This window comes from Rhipicephalus microplus, chromosome X (assembly GCF_043290135.1).
Source record: "Rhipicephalus microplus isolate Deutch F79 chromosome X, USDA_Rmic, whole genome shotgun sequence".
NCBI classification, from domain to species: Eukaryota; Metazoa; Arthropoda; class Arachnida; order Ixodida; family Ixodidae; genus Rhipicephalus; species Rhipicephalus microplus.
Window position 1 is genome coordinate 236,081,773 of NC_134710.1, and position 21,795 is coordinate 236,103,567.

The window sequence follows — 21,795 nt, forward strand, 5'->3', positions numbered from 1 at the left end:
CGCAAGGGCGGTACTTGCCCGCGTCGTCTGCTACTTCCCCGCCCTACGCTCGGCGCACGCTAGCGACAAGCTTGCTGTGCTCGCTTCATCGACTATCGGTTCCCATGTTTGTTATCAAAACCGGCTGGCTGTTTCGAACAGCGTTTGGAAAGCTTACAATTACATTTTTGGTGGCCACAAACACCATGCAAAAGCTACGCGAGTGATGGACTTCGTTATCACTTTTTCAGACTGCCACAGCTGGGGGCGTATTTGCTCTCTGATCGCATTTTGGGCATAGCTTGTTCTTAGAAGTTGCATGTCTTGGAGTGCCTGAGGACGAAAGGCTTCAAATAGTCGAGCTGTACACCAAAGAATAGAGCCAGCTTGCTGTCACTATCATCGCGAAAAGGCCACTTTCTCATTTCCGGCGCAGTCATCAGAGTGCCTAGTTCTGTCACACGTAGTCTTATTTTGTTTACACATATCTGCATTTTATTTTGTGTCTCGCAGGGCAGAGATGTGTTTCATCACCCATGCACTATGTAAATGTTTCGAGGCTACAGATCTGACCTCACTCGACCTGTTTGTCACAGAGGTTCTAGGAATAAATTTTTCTTTGTTTACTCCGTAGTATTCTACGTACACCGTTTTTCAGGGCGCATGTTGGTGAAACGTAATGATTTTCGGAAAAGTGAACGCTATCGCATATTCCAAATAAGGAGCTTCTAGCGTTTTCACCTCAACGGAAAAAAGAAAATGTAACGCGAGTTATAACTAACACTTGCTGGGTATTGCAATCCACAATAATTATATAATTTTGTGTCCCGCCAGAGTGGGATACATTGAAGTATTTTCAAACACGTGTTTTCCTAACCTTTTTCTGAATACTATCGGCACATGGCTTTTTTTTTTTTTCCCCCTTTCGCCTGCATTCCGAAATCGGCTGCTGTGGTCATGAATGCAATCGCAACAAAGCTGCCGAGAAAGCACAACAACAAACGAATGGCACTTTTTTCTGCGCGCTGGTTACCCGGGGAGTAGCAGGGAGAGTGACGGGGACATGAATCACACTGCGGAAAAGCGAATGTGGTATCCAGCACACTGCAAGCGCCGGAGTGGAAAGTAGCAGACGAAGTAGCAAGCCACACCCTTTCGCGTGTATGCGCATGCGCTGTGTTTACAAATCTCGCCACCAGTTTGCGCCACGCGGGCCGCCAGCCACGCGTTGCAGTGTTCCCTCCAAGAGTGGACCATACTGTACATCAAATCCTTGCCACCAGTCACGTGTGGCGCATACCCATGTATCTTGATCTATGGTGTGTGGGTATGGACCATACATAGGTGATCTTTAGTATGCATAAACGCGGAGTGAAAATACAAACTTTTTGTATGAAGGAGTCCGTGTCACAGAAAATACATGAAGGAGTCCGTGTCACAGAAAATGCAGTGCCAGGGTCGGTGGTGTATTTGATGGGTTAATTACTCCTATGGAAGCAGAGATTAAAAATGATGACTTGAGCCAGAATCCAACCCACGCATTGTGCATGGCAGTCAAGTATTCTACCACGGAGCCACACAAGCGCCTCAAGATATTGTGGAGAACGACTTTATACAAGCGTGATGTCAGGACCACACCAATTATTGTGGCAGAATTGGCTGTGTACTTCTTTATCAATGTAGGAAAAATTAGATATCTGACTCGCTGTGTTATAGTGAAGTGTAGCATGAATACGCCTATGACCGCTATATATGATATGCGCATGTTTGCCCCATAGCATGCACTTTGTGGTGTTGAAACCGATGTTTCTGCACTAACACGAATTCTGTCATAAGTTACATTTAACGCGCTAGTGTCAGTGATGCTATTGCTGCACCAATTGCGCCAAACTGTGCCGAATTGCCCTTGCTGCTACACGCTACTACATTTCCTCAAAATTTGGCGAGTCTGCGCCCAACTTGCACCAAGGGGCATGCTCCGACTTTCAGAAACGAAACTACTTGAGGTTATGCCGTTGAAAATGACATCGCGGTGCACATGCGTGAGATGCAACCCGAGCCAAGCCAAGCCAAACTGGGCCAAATGTCACTGTTGGGACCATGGATGATTGGGATGCAGTGAATGCCCGATTTTTTTTAACTTTCTAGGGGTCGGGAAATCGTCTGAAAAAAGATTTATGACTTTTTATGCTGCTCAAGTAATCAAATCGTCACGCCCCGTCTGAAATAGCTTCAACTCCTCCTAGAGTACACTTATCAAGCATTTCAGTGCACGTTCAGGTTGTCGTAAATACATTCAGGGCCTGCCAACGTTCATTTGCAAATATGCATCGCGTGATGAGCAGATTGAGTTGCGGATTTATCACCTGGAGCATGTGGAAATGATGGCGCAGAACATAAAGGATGTGGCAGAATAGAAGAATACTTGTCCCAACTCACGCGATTCGTGTGTGCACTTAGAAGATGCGCCACTGTATAAAAATCTCCGGCGAGTGACACGTAGCACTTGCTGCCACTTGGGACCGATCGTTCCTAGTTGTGTGCAGCACATAGCCTATACAACTACGTGCTGAGGCACATTCATATGCACGTGTTTGTCATAAAAAAGTGTTCTTGATGCCTACTGTGTTCCTGATTGCACATGGGCGCGGCGATGGCGAGCTGCTTTCATTCGTGAATTTCACGCGGGGAACTTAGCCAATTCGCACAGAAAGGCAGCGTGCGTGAGTGATTAAAAGCATGCAGTACCAGACAACTGTGCTAGATGCACTAGCAAGCAGGTAGCTGAAGATGCTTATCATAAGGCAATTAAGTCTTACTGGTGTGTTTGCCGAATATTCGCTATCATGCCTCCGAGCATTTCTGGTGCTTATCCGTTAGACATCATCACCTCACTCCGCGGTGATACCGGCCCCTTCGAATTTTTTTTTATCTTCTTTACCCCATAGCACTTTTGCATTGCGGCAAAGCCGACATTCGAACGTTACTGTGACGCCGAACGATTTTTGAAAGCATTTGTTTAAGCCTACGAGGTCATAGGCGTAGCATGGGTAGGGACTTTAAGTGATTCTGTTTCATACCTGAAATGTCTGCTGAAAGCCCAAAAAGTTAGATGCCGAATAGTTTCAGCATCGAAAATTTCAGATGTTCTTATCCTAGACGTCGATAGGGCTTGTGATGCTATCGCAAAATCGCCTGAATTTTAAAGCATGTCTGAAAAATCGGTAGTTAACTGATCTTCAGTGCTATGGTTTGAAATTTTGTAATTGGCTTTGTCTAATAAATATGGTCAGGCTATCTCTCGGTGATATATATATTTTTTCTTTTTACTCTATTATGCTTGAATAGCATGCAGCACATTGTAATTTTATCATTCGTGTGTCATGAACAGAATATTCAAAAGCGTCAGAAAGGGGTGGATGAAAAAATTTGTTAACAGAAGTTGTGTCGGGCGGACGTTTTGACTAGTGGACTTGTCTTTTTCAAAGCTAGAAAGAACAGCTTTGTTCTGAGGAACACAAGACTGCTTGTCAGATCATTGGCTCGACAGAACCCCTGTTTACGGATTTCTTCGTGAACAAAATAGGTGTCCTAAAACTGACTCTAACAATATCTGCTCCGAAAGCCAGTTTGGCTGCTCCAAAAGCTGCTCCAAAGCAGCCTAAGCCAGTTGCATCACTGTAGTCTACTTGGCTTGCCTCTAAGCACACAGTATGCGCACAACTACTCGATTCACATGAAGACGTCTAACAACCTCATAACACTTTGTTGAAAGCGAAAAAAAATGTGGCATACACCACAACTGTATGGGTGGTTTGTGTGAAATTGATTCCCATAGTGTGGGGATCTACCAGATTTTTTTACTTTGTATTTTCCCGTGGTACGTAGTTAGGAGTGCAGGGTGATATGCACAGGTGGAGTATATACGAGAAAATACTTCAAAATTGTAATATGTAGCTGTCCATACTCGTTGGGTATTAGAAGTGTGTACTCTGCTTTGACCCTAATGTTGGCCTTGTTTTTCAATACCATACTGGCTGTGCTTCTTGGGATGCTGGACTCAGTGGCGACATCAAAGTTCTGTGCTTTACGTTCAACTGTACAGATTATCGCCAACTTTGTGGAGAACAGCAGGTTCTTCAGCTTTACGACATTCATTATTGCTTTAACAAAACGAGTGGAAGAGTGAATGGCAACCCCGCATGAAGGACCAGTGGTGCTACGATGAGTAATCATTGGCGAAAGCACCTGATGGAAAACGATAGTTTCTACTCTCTGCACGGTGCCCTCCTGATCGCTCTGCTTGCTCTACAGAATGCACATGGAAAAGGACTTTTCTGTCAGAAAAACCCAAACCTTTTGTGAGGGAAATCCAACTTCTTGGGGCATGTGCGTGGATCGATGTTCAATATATCAAGTGTTTCGGCTATTTTGTTCGATGTAGCCATAGTTGTTCCTATGCATTGCAATGAAGCATTGTTGGGTTCAAAACCACTCACCCTGTACTCTACTTTACTTGGGTAAATAGTTCGATGTAAAGGATCTTTAGATTTTCTCAAGTTTGTCTGTATATTTAATTGTTGTCTAAATCAAACAGCCTCACATCCCCTTTGAACTTTTGATGTGTTAAATGTTACTTCTGGAGGAGCGCTTCTGCAGTAATACCTTCCCTTCTCGCATCATTACTGATATTCACGCCAGTGAAGTGGCACTGTTTTATCAGATATAAAACAAGTCTGATTCTGAGTGGAATAAAATTCTATGGGTGGAAAATAGGCAAGGTGTGTGTCTCGATATACAGTAAACTTAAGTGGAACCTGGAAGGACCAGAAAAATATATTTCATTTAGCAGGAGTTTCATTTACTGAGAAATGAACAAGGGTGCACAATACAATTGCAAAACTAATCTTGTCAGAAGCACTTGTTCTATTTAAGCAGCAGTTACGTATAAAAAAGCACAGACATTAAATTTCAAAATTGAAATGTGCCCTTGATTCGAATGCTCGGTATGTGTAGGTCCTCTTGGCCAAATTTGAATCGAGTCCGTCATGTGGAAGTCATTTTATTTTGAAGGCAAACAGCTGGCGAGGCTTTAAAGGAAAACGGGAGTTCCTTGCGACATCGACACTAGTGCTACATGTTCGGTGTGGTACATTTCACACATACCATCCTGAATGATGATGCCCTAGTAGCAACGACATTTACAATCCCAGTGTTTTAATCGCCTGAAAGCCTGAAACGCACTCCTACTTCATGTCAGATCTCCGTCACACTGCTTTAAATTAATAAATGAAATTACAAATGCAAATCACCTATGAAAGAACCGCGAAAGAAAAGAGCATGATTCAACATGTGCTGGTAACTCAACATGTCGGTACACCATTGTGAGTTGCAGTCGTATGGTTGGAAGTGCAGGAAAAGCGCAGTGGGTGTCCTTTCATTATGCATATGTTACACGCCAACATAACCACAAGATATTAAAGTGGAGTAGCGTATAGACAGATATCATCACTAACCAATATCATGCAGGCATGTAGGTAATAGTGAACTTTAGTTCGTCCAGGGACTTCCTTGTGTTCGCATTATACTGGGTTCGGCCACCGTAATCTTGGGAGGCCGGATAGGTGGAGCTATCTGGAGGCGCAAAGTAGAACCTTGCAAGCAGAAAACGTATTCTATTTCTCCACTGGTGCGCATTCCTTATACTGACATTACATTGACTTTGTCGCGTATACCTGCATGCTATTTACACTAAAACTGCCCAATATAGCTAATTGAAACACACGAGCTAGCATGGCCAAAGCATGCATCCTCGGCACCTGCTCATTGCTGCTTAGAACTGCGTACATTTTGGAATCTGTTCTGCCAAGGATCGATCGAAGCAAAATTGAATTTGCGGCATCGCGAAATTGTCGTGATTTCAAGCTCCAGACTGTCGTATTCAACTCTAGTCGACATTTTGTATGGCGGAGACGGCGAGGTCACTCTTTTCTGTGGAGAAGTGGTCAGCTGTGGCGCGATCTAAAGGTGACCACGAAGTTGCGCTACTGGTAGCGCTCGCAGCGCTAAAAATGGCGAAATTGTCGGCCGTTTTAGTTGTGTTAGATCCCAGTGATATAAATCCATAAATCTCGTAGTTATTCGTTCCTCAGTTCTGTTTGAGGTCGCAAATCACTACTAGGCAATCGATAGCTGTTCGTTAAAGCAAATATCTTCACATGAGTGAATGATGCCAGTGCTCCTTTAAAGGGACACGAAAGTCAACTGTTTGAGGTCGCAAATCACTACTAGGATATCAATAGCTGTTCGTTGATGCAAATATCTTGACATGAGTAAATTTGATGCCAGTGCTCCTTTAAAGGGACACAAAAGTCAACTTTTAAGTCGACGTTGATTGTTGAAATGGCGGTCCAGAAACCTCGTAGTGTTACTTGTGTGCCAAGGAAGGGCCTATTTCGAAATGCTATAAAATCACGTTTTAGTTCTCTGCATTGGGTTAGCGCACTTCAAATTACCCGCCTCAAGAAGCGGACCGACCGGACCGTCTCTCGTCACTGTTGCCATAGACAACATTGCCCGGCTTTACTGTGCTAGTAGCAGCGGACTGAATGCAGCGGGAGCCATAGCAGCAACAAGGGCCATTCATTAATTTTCCACCATTGGCTTCGAAATTACAGACACTTTTGTTTCAACTGTGCCCCGCTATATGGCACCGCCTGTCCTGTGTAACCGCGCAAAAATTGAATTTTTGAACCACTCGCGCCATTTCCCATAGTAACGTCCGGCGGTTCTTTTTTCCATGAATCAAACAAAAACGAACAAGCAGAATTTTATTGCTTCTCTTAATGGCTGGAAGGTTCTTTATTTATTACAGTTAGATCGATTACTAGTGATTAATTGTAGGCTGTCTGTCTGATGTCATCGGGATCATTTTGAAAATGTTCTACTGTGGCGCTTGTGCTCTTGTGCATTTACCTTAATTTCTCGGTAAGTAGGGCACTGTTGTTGATAATATTGTTGTTTTGGATGTCATACATTGAGCTTTCACTGTGACGTAAATTTTTATTTGACTTTTGTGTCCCTTTAAAGTATTCGTTTTATTTATTTTATTTATTTAGTACATACTACAGTCCGCAGATCAAGCAGGAGGGAAAAAAAAGGGAACACAGTGAAAACAAAGTTAGCAGATTATTCAGCAAGTTTTCTATGTGACGCTACAACTGAAAAACAAGTGCATACTAAGTAAGGCGAATTAAATAGACACTACTAGTGAAAAATGCACACATTTCGAGAAGTGCACACTTTAGTGTGCATTTCCAAAAATGCGCACAAATGTAAAGCAACACAACTGAAACATGAGATGACATTATCTAGCATGCTATTAACAATGTCTAAGCGAATGGATGCATGTATTCTTCAAAGTCAGGAATGCCAATTTTAGGAAAAGCACATCTAGGCAATGTATTGCATTCACTAATGGTTCGCGAAAGGAAAGGTTTGAAAAGGTTAGTATGAAGAGGTTATTTCTGTCTACTGAGAGTTCACTTTATGAATGGCTCATGCCACAAGGGTTTGTGCATTTGATAAGGACCAATTAGCTTTCATGAGCTCACTGCGACACAGCCGTGTAATGCATGGAGGCATACTAATGTTTTATTTTACCTATTACATGATCCTGTTCAGATTTAATACATGTGGTTCTGGCTGTATATACCATTATTTCAATAGTAAAAGTTTTTAGAAGCCTTTTTACTTGCCCCACTACTGCAATATGCATTGTTATGTCATTCAAATCGTACAAGCTGCCTATGTGCTCACGTTGCAAAGTTCGGCTGGTTCACCAACAGGTGAGAAGTTTCACCATAAAGTCTTTATGTGAATGTGTCCTCTGGCATGCTAGTGAGATCGCCTTGCAGAGTTCTGCCTGTTCAGTATCAAGTTCTAATGCTTTTGCCGAAAGTCCTTATATGAACATGTATAAGCAGTGCAATAATTTTCTCGGCAACTACTCTGCAGATTTTGATTAGGTTTCTTGCATTTAAAAGTAAAATGTTAAGAGTAGTCACAGAGTAAAAGCAAAGTTGTTAAAATGAAAGTGTTTTATTCTGGGGTCTACCACAACTTCGCCGGCTGTATTTACATCACATATGACGTAAAATATATACTAACAGATTGCAAAGAAATGAACAAGAAGAAAAATATGTTATTAGACGTCCAACCTACGACCTCTCGCTCCGCAGCGCGTGGCGCGAAACGCACGAGACCACAGAGCATACTCTGTCTAGCTTGGTAACAGCTAGCTATTTGTATTCACTATATACCTTTGGCGGCCCTCAGAACTCAGCAACTTCAGTGCGTTTTAGTCAGCAATATGCCGCGAAAAACACAGGTTGGGCACGCTCTAAAGGTCGTCGCCCCTGCATTTTGCTATGCGCGCACCTGCATGGGGCGTACTCACTCGAGCACGCACTTATCTCATGATTCAGGCACTTTTTACCTCTTGTGCTTCCACCGCAAGTTTGCTTTGTACTTGCAGTAGTTAAATAGAGCAAGCAGGTCGCTTGGCTCACTGCCACGGCCACATTTATGGAAGGAGCGCGCTGCTCACACACGAAGAAGTAAAAATGGTGACAGTTTACACTCGGCCTGTGTATACTTGTGCGTTCATTTCGTGCATTTTTTATAGCGAAAGCTGTTATGAGATCACTTTTCGGGTCATGCGCAGTTGTTGTCTGCCGCCGTTGTCGCTGGTGTTCATAACCACATGGCTTGTAATTAGAAAAAAAAAAACCTTGCACCAGTGACACAGTGGGGCTTGAACCTGGGTCCGCTGGGTGCCAGCCCAATATTATATCACTGAGTTACGCCGGTGCTTGTAACTTGGTGTCAAACTAGGCAGGCTTGGGAAAGCAATTGCGTTAACACGACTTATAAAGCATTTTACAACAGCAAAAAAACAACCAGTCATCGCACAATGCAAATAGCTTAATGAGTGGGCCGTGCAATGCTCCAAACCATCACAAAAGCTTGTTCTTGTTCCCCTATTAAGCGGCATTCACACGAGAGAGAAATACACGGGGGATAAAGGGGGAGCCTAGTGACGTGAACAGGCGAGGCCAAGTCCCCGCAAATGTCCCTCACTCACACGGACGAGGTGAACGGTGGGGGAGATCAATGTGGCCAGAGCCTCTATCATATAATGGAGCGGGAGCACTGAAGAACTCTTTGACCACCCAGCTATATCTATATCGGCACGCTTTCGTCTTGGAAAGGTGGAGGGGGGGGGGGGGGGGGCCTCAAAGCTGCGTTATGTCTTGATTGGAGAAGGAGGGAGGCGCTGGTGTTTCTTGTTTCTTGGGTGAGGAAAGGGCTGAAGAAGTGCCTGTTTTACACCCCCCTCCCCCCTGCCACTTTGCTGCTTTTAGAAACTTTCTTGTTTATACGTCTTTTTTATTGTGTGGAATGCAGATGCGGCGTTGCCCTTGGTTTGACTCGCCACCACAAGCTTTTCTTGTTGCAAAAACGAACTTGCCCAAAGTGACATTCTGGGCAGCGTCATTGACAACGGCTTTTTTTTTTTTTTTTTTCGACTACAAAATTGCTCACAGCCGCTCTGACTCGTCAAATACTACTACTGAGTCGGTGGATAGGAATTTCAGTATTTTTCGATCTCGGTTGGCTTTCTGTGAACAAAGGAATTATGCTATCATAGCATTTCTCTCATGACAACTACCGAGAATCGAAGGGATCTAGCCTATTAATATTTGACAATTATCTGCACAAGCGTTTCATTATAATATCCAAACACAAGGTAACAGAAAACCACTTCTCTATTCACTACACAAACTCAGCCTAAGATTATGCTGCATCAGTGCAGCCGATAAGGTGAAATATGAAGTTTGTCATGTTTCTGAAAATAAAAAGCAGCTCTCGGATTCTATGGCTGCCCATCTAATCTTAAATTGAGAGGTCTGTTAAAAAAATTTTGTTATAAAGTAAGACATCTCCACCAGGCTGAACAAGCAGAGCAGCAGCAGTAACAAAAACAAAAGTGGACGATGTCACAATTCTTATCAGAATAACCACTTTAAAACAAAACTAAATATCACTCCATAGAAATGGTGGCACTCTATCATCTGCTTGTCTATCATCTTTCGCGCACCATTTTTTAGGTTAGTTTTACATAGTCATCGTAAGAGATGTTCCACAAGCGAGGATATTTTTCCACAAGAGAAAAGAAAAAAGTTGCTTAATCGTTGATTTTCGTCATCACGGGGCACGCATGTCCGGTGCGTAATTTGGAACAGCCGCCGCCGTCGCGTTCTGCAGGCACCGCAGGAGAGAGGGCTACAATGTGGCCAGACACCCACCCGAAATTCCACTATATTTCTCGCTGCACGGGGATCGGTCGGAGAAACGATCCCCACTCCCCCGAGGAGCCGCGAGGAGGTTGCATCCACACACTAACCTGTGACGTCGTCGTCACGTGATGTGCCATCTTCGCCTCTTTTCCGGGGATTTCCCCCTCGTGTGAATCCTGCTTTAACTGTGGTGCATACCCACTTCAGCCATAATTCCTCGTCGTCAGCCACTGCATGGACAATTGGCACAAAATTTCTTGCAAGTATTTAGCGAATACCACGTTTTTCAGAAGAATGACGAAAAATAGCATAGCGAATGCCGGCCTACGACCCAAAAGTTTATTATTAATGCCCTAGTGGGTACCAAGAAAGTGTGCTTGTAGTAGTTACCCAATGAGTGTTTTGAAAAGGCTCTGAAAGGTTGCTCTTCTAGCTTTCGCTGTGACTGTGCTGTGCCTACTGCGCAGGCCTGGCGTTCTTTTTGTTTGAGCAGGACGCTTTAAAGCAACAATGAAGGCAAATGACAATTTATGTTGGAATGAAAGGTCGATGTGTGATGGCTAAAATGGCAATATTATCAACAGAAGCGCCCTGCTTACCGAGAAATTAAGCTAACTATATCACAGAACCTGCGCCATGAGTGGGACATTTTGGAAATGATCCCAAAGATGAGAAAGTGTCCAACTACAAGTAGTAAAGCTAGCTGCAATAAGAAAAGAACCTGTCATGCATCAAGAAACGTAATAAAATGCAGTTTGTCTGTTTGTTTGATTTATATAAAAAAAAAAAGAACCACCTGGCGTACAATGGAGAATGGCGTGAGTGGCTCAAAAGTTCCATTTCCGCCTGGTTAGGCTGGATGGGTGGTGCCATCTAGTGGGGCCCAGTTCTAACAAAGCAAATGGAAAATTGTTCAATGTCCATTGCTGCTGTGGCTCCTGCTACTTTCACCCTGCTGCTACTAGTCTTGGCGGCCGTGGAGTAAAGGCGGCCAAACGTTAGGCACAGCACTAGTGACATCAGAAAGACCACTTTCAGGCGGCTGATTTGAAGTCTGCTCCCGCAGTGTGGACCAATAAAACTTGATTTTATTAAAAAATGAGCACTTCCTTGGCACAAAAGTAGCACTACGAGGTTTCTGGACCGCTGTTTCAGCAATCAATGTCGACTTTAGTGTCCCCTTAAAGTGTCGAGCTGTGACAGTTGTTGGTCCATACTTGTCCTGTGTATGCTCATTTCATGTGTGCTTTCTGCTTGAGGTGTGCGCTGAAAGTTTTGAGCTGCTTGCCGTTCTTTGCCTGACATTACAATTTGTTGCTGTAGCATTCATTTCTTCGCCCTCGTGGCAGAACAATGCACAGTAAATGCTCAGTTGCCTCTGTGAAGACATGTTTCACTTGTTTTACTGATTTCTAACCAAGGGGATCAGCCGTGTTTTTTTTTTTTAGGTCATTAGTATTTTTAGAAAAACAAAAATATTAAAAAGGCTTAAGTATCAAGTTTATCGCTACAATTTGGAAAAAAAAAATTAGTTTCATGAACTATACATAGTTAATTTTATGTAAAGTATACAAATTTTATTTGTTAAATGATGAGTTAAACACCATGATAAGTGCCATAAATTTGTGATATTTTGCAAAAATCGTTAAAATTTTAGAATTTCCGTGGAAACTGTAAAACGCATATATTGCATTTGACTGCTTTATAAGCTCTTCAACAGTTGTAGTTAGCTGTTTTTGATGCTGATTACAAATATGTAAAGACTACGCTCAAGTATTTCTGAAACTAATTAGCGAGAATTTTCATAAAACAAAGTGAACCAAAGAGTAAATTCTCTGTTTTCTGTGAGGGCATTGTTACTGTTCATTACAAGTTATCATTCAGTATGTCTAGATTAAGGCATTAAAATTCAGTGTCATTGTAAATGCACATAGGCAATCCTCTATATATAATGACTTGAATGGAGTTAGAAAATGCCACTGTGGGTTATATTAAGAGAGATCAGTGCTCAATGACATTTTATATCCCATATTGTACTGCTTTTTTAGCACCTCATTCAGTGCCTTCACTTCACCCATTGGTTTGCATTCTCCTCCTGTTTTTTGTCTCTTGGCCTATCTTGTGTAGACTGCATATAAATACATGTGGCACTTCTGGTCCTTTGTTTTTCCCGTTTCTCTATATTTCTTAGATTGTGGCATGCGAAGGTGGAAGTTCATTTGACTCATGCCAGTGCAGCCAGCAGTTTTGAGTTGGTGGGACATCATGGTGGAGGTTCATTTGACTCATGCCAATGTGGCCAGCAACTCAATAAGCATCAGTTTGTGGCAGGAGAAGTCGTGGGAGAACTCATGAACCTTGTCCAGCTAATACATACAAGGAAGTCTTAGCAGTTACCTATATGGATGTGAAATTAGTGCAAGTTTGGAACTGAATTTATTAAGGCTGTGATCATTTAATGTGTTTTCTTAATCTTGTTTGCAATAGAGCGATCTTTGTTTTTTCGTAAATGTTATTGTAGCAGGTTTCTACGTATGTTACTATGCACATTTGAAGAAGCTTTGGTGGCGCCATAAAGTGCTTTAATGCCCATGAATGTTGCTTTTAGAAATGAGCATAAAGAAACATAATTTATTGTCATTGTGTTTAATTTTTACAGGAGTGCTGCTTCATGGTCCACCTGGCTGTGGTAAAACCATGATAGCAAAAGCGACAGCACGAGAAGCTGGTGGGTGCATGAGTTCAAAATTTATTCACAGTGAATAAAACACCAGTGCAGAAGTAAAAGTGTTTCAGAGAGCAACACTAAATGAGGCAAATATATATAATCGGTTTTCTTGCAAGTTGCACACTTGATTCTGCAATATGACACAGTAAAGACCTTAACCCTTTTGCCCGCCTGTTTCCACCACTAAACTTCCATAATTTTTTACTATTGGTAGTTCATAATATTTTAAATAAAGTCTAGAATGCAGAAAACTTGTTAGGAAGTGCATATAAAATATGTAATAAACGTGAAAAATTCGAACGTGGAAAGTCTATATTTATTCTACCTTAGTAAATGTTTACATAGAATTTTTATCATATAATAAAATTATTGAAATTTAAACTAGATATAACTGCATTTCTCATACTCTGGAAAAAATTTGGGCAAAATTTCATGCAGATCCGAGCACAAGAAGTACCCAAGAAAGGAGGGGCACATTGAAAAAAATGGCAAATTTTTTGGAGAAAAACAAGCTTTAAAGTTAAAATTGAATGTTTAGTTATAAAAGATGTCATTAAATGAGATGAACATTGTACAGAAAAAAGGACCATCTTTCGTGTAGTAGCCACTGCCACTAAAATGTGCCAGCACCATAAGTTTATCCCTCACGGCTCCTTCGAGCTGACTCTTCACATACATTTTGCTCACAGAAAGGGCCATGAAATACTTGCCAAACTTCTTCCACTTCATCTGGCAGAGCCTCGCGCCGACTGCAAGCTAGGCAAAAGTTCGACAAGATTTGCAAATCTAAGCAAAGTCTAGTGTCAAGAGACACTACAGTGCCGATACCATTGTGGCTTTTGTGGCCTGTTTGTACCATGTACTGTCGCACTTAACGGCCATGTCATTCCCGCCAACTTCTCTCACTGTGAGCTTCCTCGACCTCGCAAGATTGGCGCAGTTGTCATTCATTGTCACATTCACGGAATTTCCGGTTGACAGCTGATGACTTATGATGCATTTGCTTTTGCAAGCCAAGAATTGCCTGAAATCTGACCAGCTGCTCGTAGTCTATTCCTACAGAGGACGTGGTCACAGCAGCTTTTATGTTTAGAGCGTAACTATTGCGCATGCTATGACTTTCTTCGTCCATAATGCAAATAAACACACGGCTAAAGGGTTCTTCAACAGCGCTGCTCGTGACATGAATCCTGCAAGTGGGCTTCACAGCACACACAGGCACGCAACGACCAATGGTGGTCTGCGATCCGTACCACGTGACTTAAAAGCTAGTCATGGCGCTCGAAAAAACGCGGCAGAAGCATGCTTCTTTTTATTATTTCTTGTGCTGCAACTGCACAGGAAACCGTTGTTATTTGAAAAGTGAGGCTTGCTTTGCCTCATATGCGATCGATAACGACGAGCGGCGGCGCATTATCAGTGGCAAGGTGCTCAAGGACTGCACACTTCGGCCTTTTAACAGCCACCTTGTGATCTTTAGACGCAATTTTAAAGCATTGCTAGTTGAGTCTCGACGTAGTTTTTTTTTTTGTTTCAGAACAGTCGAGGTACTGTAGTGAAAACAAAAATAAACGATAATTTTTTAGAAAACTCGCATTTTTCAACCTGCATATCCCCTTAAACAACTTACCTTTTGTATATTCGCTGATTCAATCCAGGTCATCACCGAACACATCATCAGGTCAGCACAAGTGCAGTACCCACGAATTGAAGTGTGAACATTTATGGCTAAGTAATGCATATACTTTGTTTCCAGTGTGTACATTTCATGCCATATTGGCAAAATGTTTACTCAAACTCTTGAATAAGAACCAACATTATTTTTTCTAGTCAAATTTACTGTGACATAATGCAGTTGATTGATTTGTTGGGTTTAACGTCCCAAAACCACCATATGATTATGAGAGATGCCGTAGTGGAGGGCTCCGGAAATTTCGACCACCTGGGGTTCTTTAACGTGCACCCAAATCTGAGCGCACGGGCCTACAACATTTCCGCCTCCATCGGAAATGCAGCTGCCGCAGCCGGGAATCGAACCCACGACCTGCGGGTCAACAGCCGAGTACCTTAGCCACTAGACCACCGCGGCGGGGCGACATAATGCAGTTATCATGAGTTATTGTTAGTAGCAGTCATTATACAGTAATGTGTTTAAATCTCAGTACTGTACAGAACAGTGCACCATTATTTCGAGAGCAGAATGTGCAGATGGCTTAAGTGAGGCTTAACTCACTGTTATTTCTCTTGCTACAGCAACCGAGTTCTGGCATGAGTATGCATATTTTAATCTCCATGCTGAGGTCGATGTTGTTCTTCTTTTTTAGTATAATTCTAAGGAAGATTGGTCATAGAAGCCATTTACATAAAAAAAAATTACCAGCAAGTTGTCTTTCTCTTGGCTGACAAAGTTAGTCTTACACACACTCACCATGTTGGTTCACCAAATAATGGCACTTTGTATGTGTCATCTGAGAATCATTCATCGTCATGAGCTACTTTTATCTTTGACAGGAGCCCGCTTTATCAACTTAGAGGTCGCTGCGCTTACTGACAAATGGTACGGAGAATCTCAAAAGCTCGCCAGTGCTGTTTTTACATTGGTAAGTTTGTTTGCATATGAAATAATTTGAATTGTTGTGTTGCATATCGGCCACTGTTTTAGTACTGCTTGGTTACTGGATGCATTTTTAAAAAATGTTTCTGACTCATATAGTGGTTTATTTGGCCCAACATGCTGCAATTTAAAGCACTGAAATAATGCAGGCAAAAAGGGCACAAACATTGGGCTGCATTCATGACGTCTTAGACAAATTGCTTGCAGTAGTTTGAATAATAGTGTGGTAATTGACATTCTTTGCATTAACAGTAGTATAGTTCAACATCAATCTTATCGTCATGTTCACAGCAAGGACATGGTGTAAAAACTGGCAATAATAAAAGTTGTAGTCTTTGCCCACAATGTCTAGGTCTGTATGGATGGTCATTAACCAGGGATACCGAACCAAAAAAGGGGCAGCTGCATAACAAACAGTGAAACTACTTTTTCTTCAGCAAATTTGCCTTTGCAGGTATGTACATTATATAGACGATAGTTTCTTTTAGAATAGCCATTCATCTGATTATAAGCCTACTCAAACCAGGAAGTCAAAGAAGAGCACATTGTAGCAAGTATGCTTGCCACAAGAGGCAAGATGGTACTCGGTGTAAATTAATTTTAGTTCACTTGCATGACTGTGTGATAGTGCATAGGGATGATATCAAGGATACCAAAGAGCTATAGGAAACCTGCAAGCTTATTTGTACATTTGAAACATAGAAGCTTGACCAAGTTAAATTCATGACATACAGTCACCTGCTGATTCCTGAACACCCAATTTTTTGGGCATGCTTGAAATCGTCATCACAAGACCCAGAGAAGTCACTGTGTAAGAATGTCCAAACTTTTGGGCGCTGAAAATCTCTGGCATTCGATTTTTCGGTCTGTCTGCGTAAATTGAAGGTCTGAAATGGCATTAAGGACACCGTCTGTGCCACATATATCACCACGTAAGTTTGAACCAGTACTTTCGTGAAGGGTGAAAAAGGCAACTTTGCTTCAATGCCAATATATGATGAAGTTAAGCATGTCGAAAATCTGAAGGGGCCGTTGAAGGAGCCACTGTCATGGTGGAGTGCTGCGATGTCTTTACGTATAAGCACCGGAAATGCACAGAAGCACGATAGTGGCTGGTGGCAAATGCACCAGTACAGCTTAATTGCTGGCAAAACCTATAATATAAGCCTCTTCAACTAACTGCTTGGCAATGCATGTGGCCTAGCAAAGTTGTATTGAATACTGCACGGCTTTAATAGACGATAACACAAACGCACTGCACCACCATTCATGCGGCCTCGTTGTGCAAGACTGCAGCAGATGAGACCATGAGGGAGGAACGACGTACCACAAGAAAACTTAGGGAAGAGTTGGGAGGATTGGGACACTTTTCACAGTTATTTCTTTAGTTTTGTTGAACATGAATACTAAAGGATGTTTGATTGGTTATAATACAGGTCTAGACAAGCTGTAGAGTTTCTGAGATACGCTAGTTTCTACTGCTTATGGTGCAGCTGTAAAAAAATAGTTTGTGATGTAAGAACTGTCCCATTCCACCCGCTTCTTTGGGTGGAGTATAACATCACTTGGGAGCAGTGGTATGTGTGTAACACAATGGTCCAAGTATCTTCAGTGACGATTATAAGTGATAGTTAAACGTGAAACACTAAACGTGGTTCCACAAAATTTGCTGCACCGGTAGTTTTTGACACTGGCATCTTCATTGCAATGTCCGTAATTGGTAAAGTTTTCATATCTTTGTTTGGAGGAACATAGAACTGAGAGCTCTTTGTTACGTAGGAACTGCACAATGACGCTGTCATGTTATGACTGCTCTTGACTCTAGCTATGTAATGAATGCCATTGTTTTTTTTTACTTGAGCTAACTAGAAAAAGATTGTCTTCTGTTACCTGAATGTATTATTAGGCCAATTGATTTCACACATGCCATCCCAGTCATTATCAAAACCTGACATGTCGTCGTGATTCTCGTCAAAGGCAACGGCAAGTGTGTCTGCTTCAGTTGAAAAGCCGGAATCCTTCAGTAAATGCTATTTCTTTTTTGGATGGGCTGTGGCGGCTGTCCAAGCTGTCGTGCTAGCCTATGTAATTTCTTGTTAAATTGGATGCTTCCCCAAAGTACATGTAACGACCTTTGTCTTAGCTCTTCCTTCCCCCCTCCGCTGTGTACCCATGGTGTGGCAGTAGGATAGAGAGCAGTGATCCCATTCCAGTACCAACGGTGCCAAAGTGAGCCAAATCAAATTTACTGCGCCATCTTGATAGTATCAACAGCAATTGCGCCAAAGTCGGATTTGGGAGCGTCTATCACCGGCAATAGTCACGCCGGCACGTCAATGCATTTGCACCTTGTTCTCGAGACCACGAAAGTCACAATCACGTACCTATTACGCTGAATAAAAAGCAATAGTGCGTGCATCCTAAAATTCATTATGCCATGTTTGGTGCCGATGCAACTCTGTTTTGCAATTCCGCGGAACGGCGAAACGCTCTCTCCGCATGGGCTCGTGACATCTAGTCCAATCAGTAGCGGGAAACTGGGGTGGCGATTCGTCGGCCAGCGCTTTCTTTTTAAATGTCATCTAATTTATAAAAGCATGCCTCCTGGCTGGAGCAGCTGTAATTCGGTTTTAATACGCTCAACTATAGTGAGGCCATCACTGGTGGCTCTGGTGTCGAAGGCCTGCGAAGCTGCTACGCCCACGTTTGCCTTTCGCTTTCCAGGGATAAAAAAAAAAAAAAAAAGCCAGGCCTGCACGTAAGGCGCAGCACATTCACAGCGAAAGCTAGAAGAGCGGCCTTTCAGAGCCTTTTCAAAACACTCATTGGGTAACTACTGCAAACACACTTGCTTGATACCCACTAGTGCATTAATAATAAATTTTTTTGGGTAGTAGGCAGGCATTCGCTAAGCTATTTTTCTTCATTCTTCTGAGAAGCGTGGTATCCGCTAAACACTTGCCAGGAATTTTGTGCCAATTGTTCATGCAGTGGCTGACGACGATGAGGAATTATGGCTGAAGTGGGTATGTACCACAGTTAATAGGAGAAAAAGAGCAAGCTTTTGTAATGGGTTGGAGCATTGGACGGCCCACTAATTATGCTATTCACATTGTACGATGACTGGTTGTTTTTTCACTGTTTCAAAATGCTTTATGTCATATTAACGCGATTGCTTTCCTGACATCAAGCCTGCCTAAGGCAAGTTTGCCTATAGTCACAAGCACCGGCGTAGCTCAGTGGTGGAATACTGGGCTGGCACCCAGCGGACCCGGGTTCGTGCCCCACTGTGTCATTGGTGCTAGATTTTTTTTTCTTATTCAGCACGATGTGGTTACGGACACCGGCGACAACTGCGCGTGACTTCGAGTTGTGATCTCATAACAGCTTTCCCTGTAAAAAATGAACATCATGGCATCGCATTTATTGCTTCAATTTGAAGGGAGGGGTGGAGAGGAGGCTATTGCGTCGCTTAAAGTAGCTGGCGCGTGCTATTTCAAGGCATAATGAAACTGCTCGTGAACTTTCTATGCTACTAACATTTGCTTCGCGTTTAGATAACTGACAGCACCAAAACTTCGGACTCTAAAGTGATCATTGTGCCTTTGGCCAGCGTTATTTTGATTTACGCGATATCGGACTTAAAAAATACAATTTGTTAGTTTCACTTACGCTCTTAGCAATGATTGCGATACCAATAAATTGTATCGTTATACCAAATAATAAGGCTTGATGTCCATGTACTCGCAAAAACTTACTGCACGAACGGTATTCGACATCCATGACCTGGGTGACTAGAGACCTCTGAAATATCTCTTGCACGGCTATGCACGTACAGATGGAATCAGACTTGTCTAGAGCGTCCAGTCGGCCGCTCTAGTTGCCATTTTCTTTAGAAATATGTAAAGATAGATGCCATAATGCTATCAAACATGGTCGTACTGCGTGTTAGGCTCTTGTACTCTAATGTAAGCATCAACAGGAGCTTGCAGCTAGCATGCTATCAAACATGGTCGTACTGCGTGTTAGGCTCTTGTACTCTAATGTAAGCATCAACAGAAGCTTGCAGCTAGCGTGAGATACAAGCTGCGGCCAACAACAGTGTCTACAGGCACGCAATCCACTGCTCTAGATCAGTGTGATTCTATCTGTACAGCTTGAACGGAACATACAAATGGACCTCCGAAATAGCGCGATGATTGTGCGGCCGCCTTGCAATCAAGGCTCAGTGCATACCCTTATACGGCTACTCTAGAAAGTGAAGCACAGTCGCATCGAGCGTGCACGGTTGAAGCCACCAGAAGCCGTTGTTGGTGTCCCGGAAGCCGCCGCTGCCATGAACATTCGACTGCTGCAGGCGCAAGGGCTTTTCTATTTTTAATGAAATGCTGGACTGTAGTGCTTTAAACTGTATGAATCTACCGGAAATGTTCCCACGAAGACATTTCACGCATAGGCACTGTTCACTGACCAGAGGGAGCTGCGTTGCTCTCACCGTCCTGTATAAAAGTCGCTGCCATTGGCCGTTAGGGGCACGCAGAAAATAGACGCGTGCATGTGTCCCCCGTGTATCCCGGCCACAAGCTGCACTGTGATGCCAGGTGCGAGACGCGTGCATCACATTCCATTTTTACTAAATCTCAATGTTGCTTCTTTCATGTGCTAGGTTATGTGTTCTGGTGCTGCAGTCTGATCGGCAAACTTGACTGTACGGTGCCCATAAGTACCTCATAATTATATTACTTTTTACGCAATCTGCGAGGAAATTGGGGTAGTTCATCGCATTTTTTGTAATGAGGCGTGTTGAAGGTGTCTTTTTAATATATATATATATATATGCAGCTTTCCACGCTTGACGCCTCAAATATGCGATAAGGGAGTCAGTAACTCTAAAAGGGACAACTGGATGCCATTTCCAGATAGCAGTCTTTGCCGTGACCCTTTTGCAGTCATGTTCTGACCACTCGGTTCTAAAAACTTATCGAAACAATGCCATTCTAACGCTGTTTTCTTTTCTGGATCACTTACAAAGAACAAGCCTTTGCACTCCTGGCTAGCATTTCACTCATTACTCATTTTCTTGCTAAAAAAATTCCATGACAATCTTTAGGGACAAAGCTTCTTAGGCCGTAGGTCATTTTCTCTCCATCGTATTTAGCATGTAGCCACCTTTAGATTATGACTTGCTCAAAAAATGGCGTTGTGTGTTAAGTCCTTGCAAATATTATAACAAGATAGCGTTAGTGGTTTTCACAGCATATCCACGGAGGGAAAGGTGGTGAGTGGGGCGAAGCGTCCGTCCATCCGTGCGTCCGGTTGCACAGGCGGTCGGACAGAGGCTCGGACGGAAAGACGGATGCACACATCACCCCACGCATCATCATTCATTCTGTGGATATGCTGTGATTTTTTATCTGTTTCCTGACTAATGAGTAATTGTAAAGTTGTACGTTACAGCATTCCGTCGTATTCAGAAGGCGGCACTACGGCGTCTCGTGTAGCATTAGTCGCCTTTCCCAGTGATGCCTAATCGTAGAGTTAGTTGTTCGCACCAGTAGATGACAGAATTCTGCCGTATTCTAACGGCGTCGCTACAGCGTCTCATTTTTCTTGTAGTGTTGGATGACCGCGAGAATGTTACATTATCAAAAATGAAAAAATTGTGATCAGAATAACAACAGCCACCCATTAACGTTTGAATTACGCGCTTAGAACGCCCAGAAGATGCCAGCTTCCGGAACAGCAAAGGCACCTTCTGGTGGCTTCACAAGTGCCCACATGGGAGAGTGGGGATGTGTCATCCTGACTTTTTAATGGAGGTCAATGGGTATACCAGCCGTAAATAGCGCGTGCACCAGCAATCACACCCTTCAAGTCAAAGTTCATACCAACGCCCCCCTACCCTCCTTGCGTTCCTAGCTCAGTCCTTCCTGTCCTTTAGACACGGGCAGCGCATTCCTCTCTTCTTGAGTAACAATCGATGGGAGGCCTGGCACGTAGGGTGATGGTATCGCATCTGCCCTCAGTGCAAAGGAAATAAATCGGCTTTTCTTATCTCTGCTTTAGCTGCGTTCATTGCCCCCGCTCGCACGCTTTTACTCGCGTGTATAAAT

At 42.9% G+C, this 21,795-nt stretch overlaps 1 protein-coding gene across 1 annotated transcript in view; it reads left to right on the forward strand.

Moving 5' to 3' along the window:
* LOC119187774 (outer mitochondrial transmembrane helix translocase) overlaps positions 1–21,795 on the forward strand; it is a 62,085-nt gene that overhangs the window by 7,149 nt on the left and 33,141 nt on the right. Inside the window, exons 4-5 of the mRNA XM_037435851.2 lie at positions 13,000–13,068; positions 15,580–15,668. Of these exons, the coding sequence (XP_037291748.1) occupies positions 13,000–13,068; positions 15,580–15,668 (158 nt within the window). The remainder of the gene's footprint in view (positions 1–12,999; positions 13,069–15,579; positions 15,669–21,795) is intronic.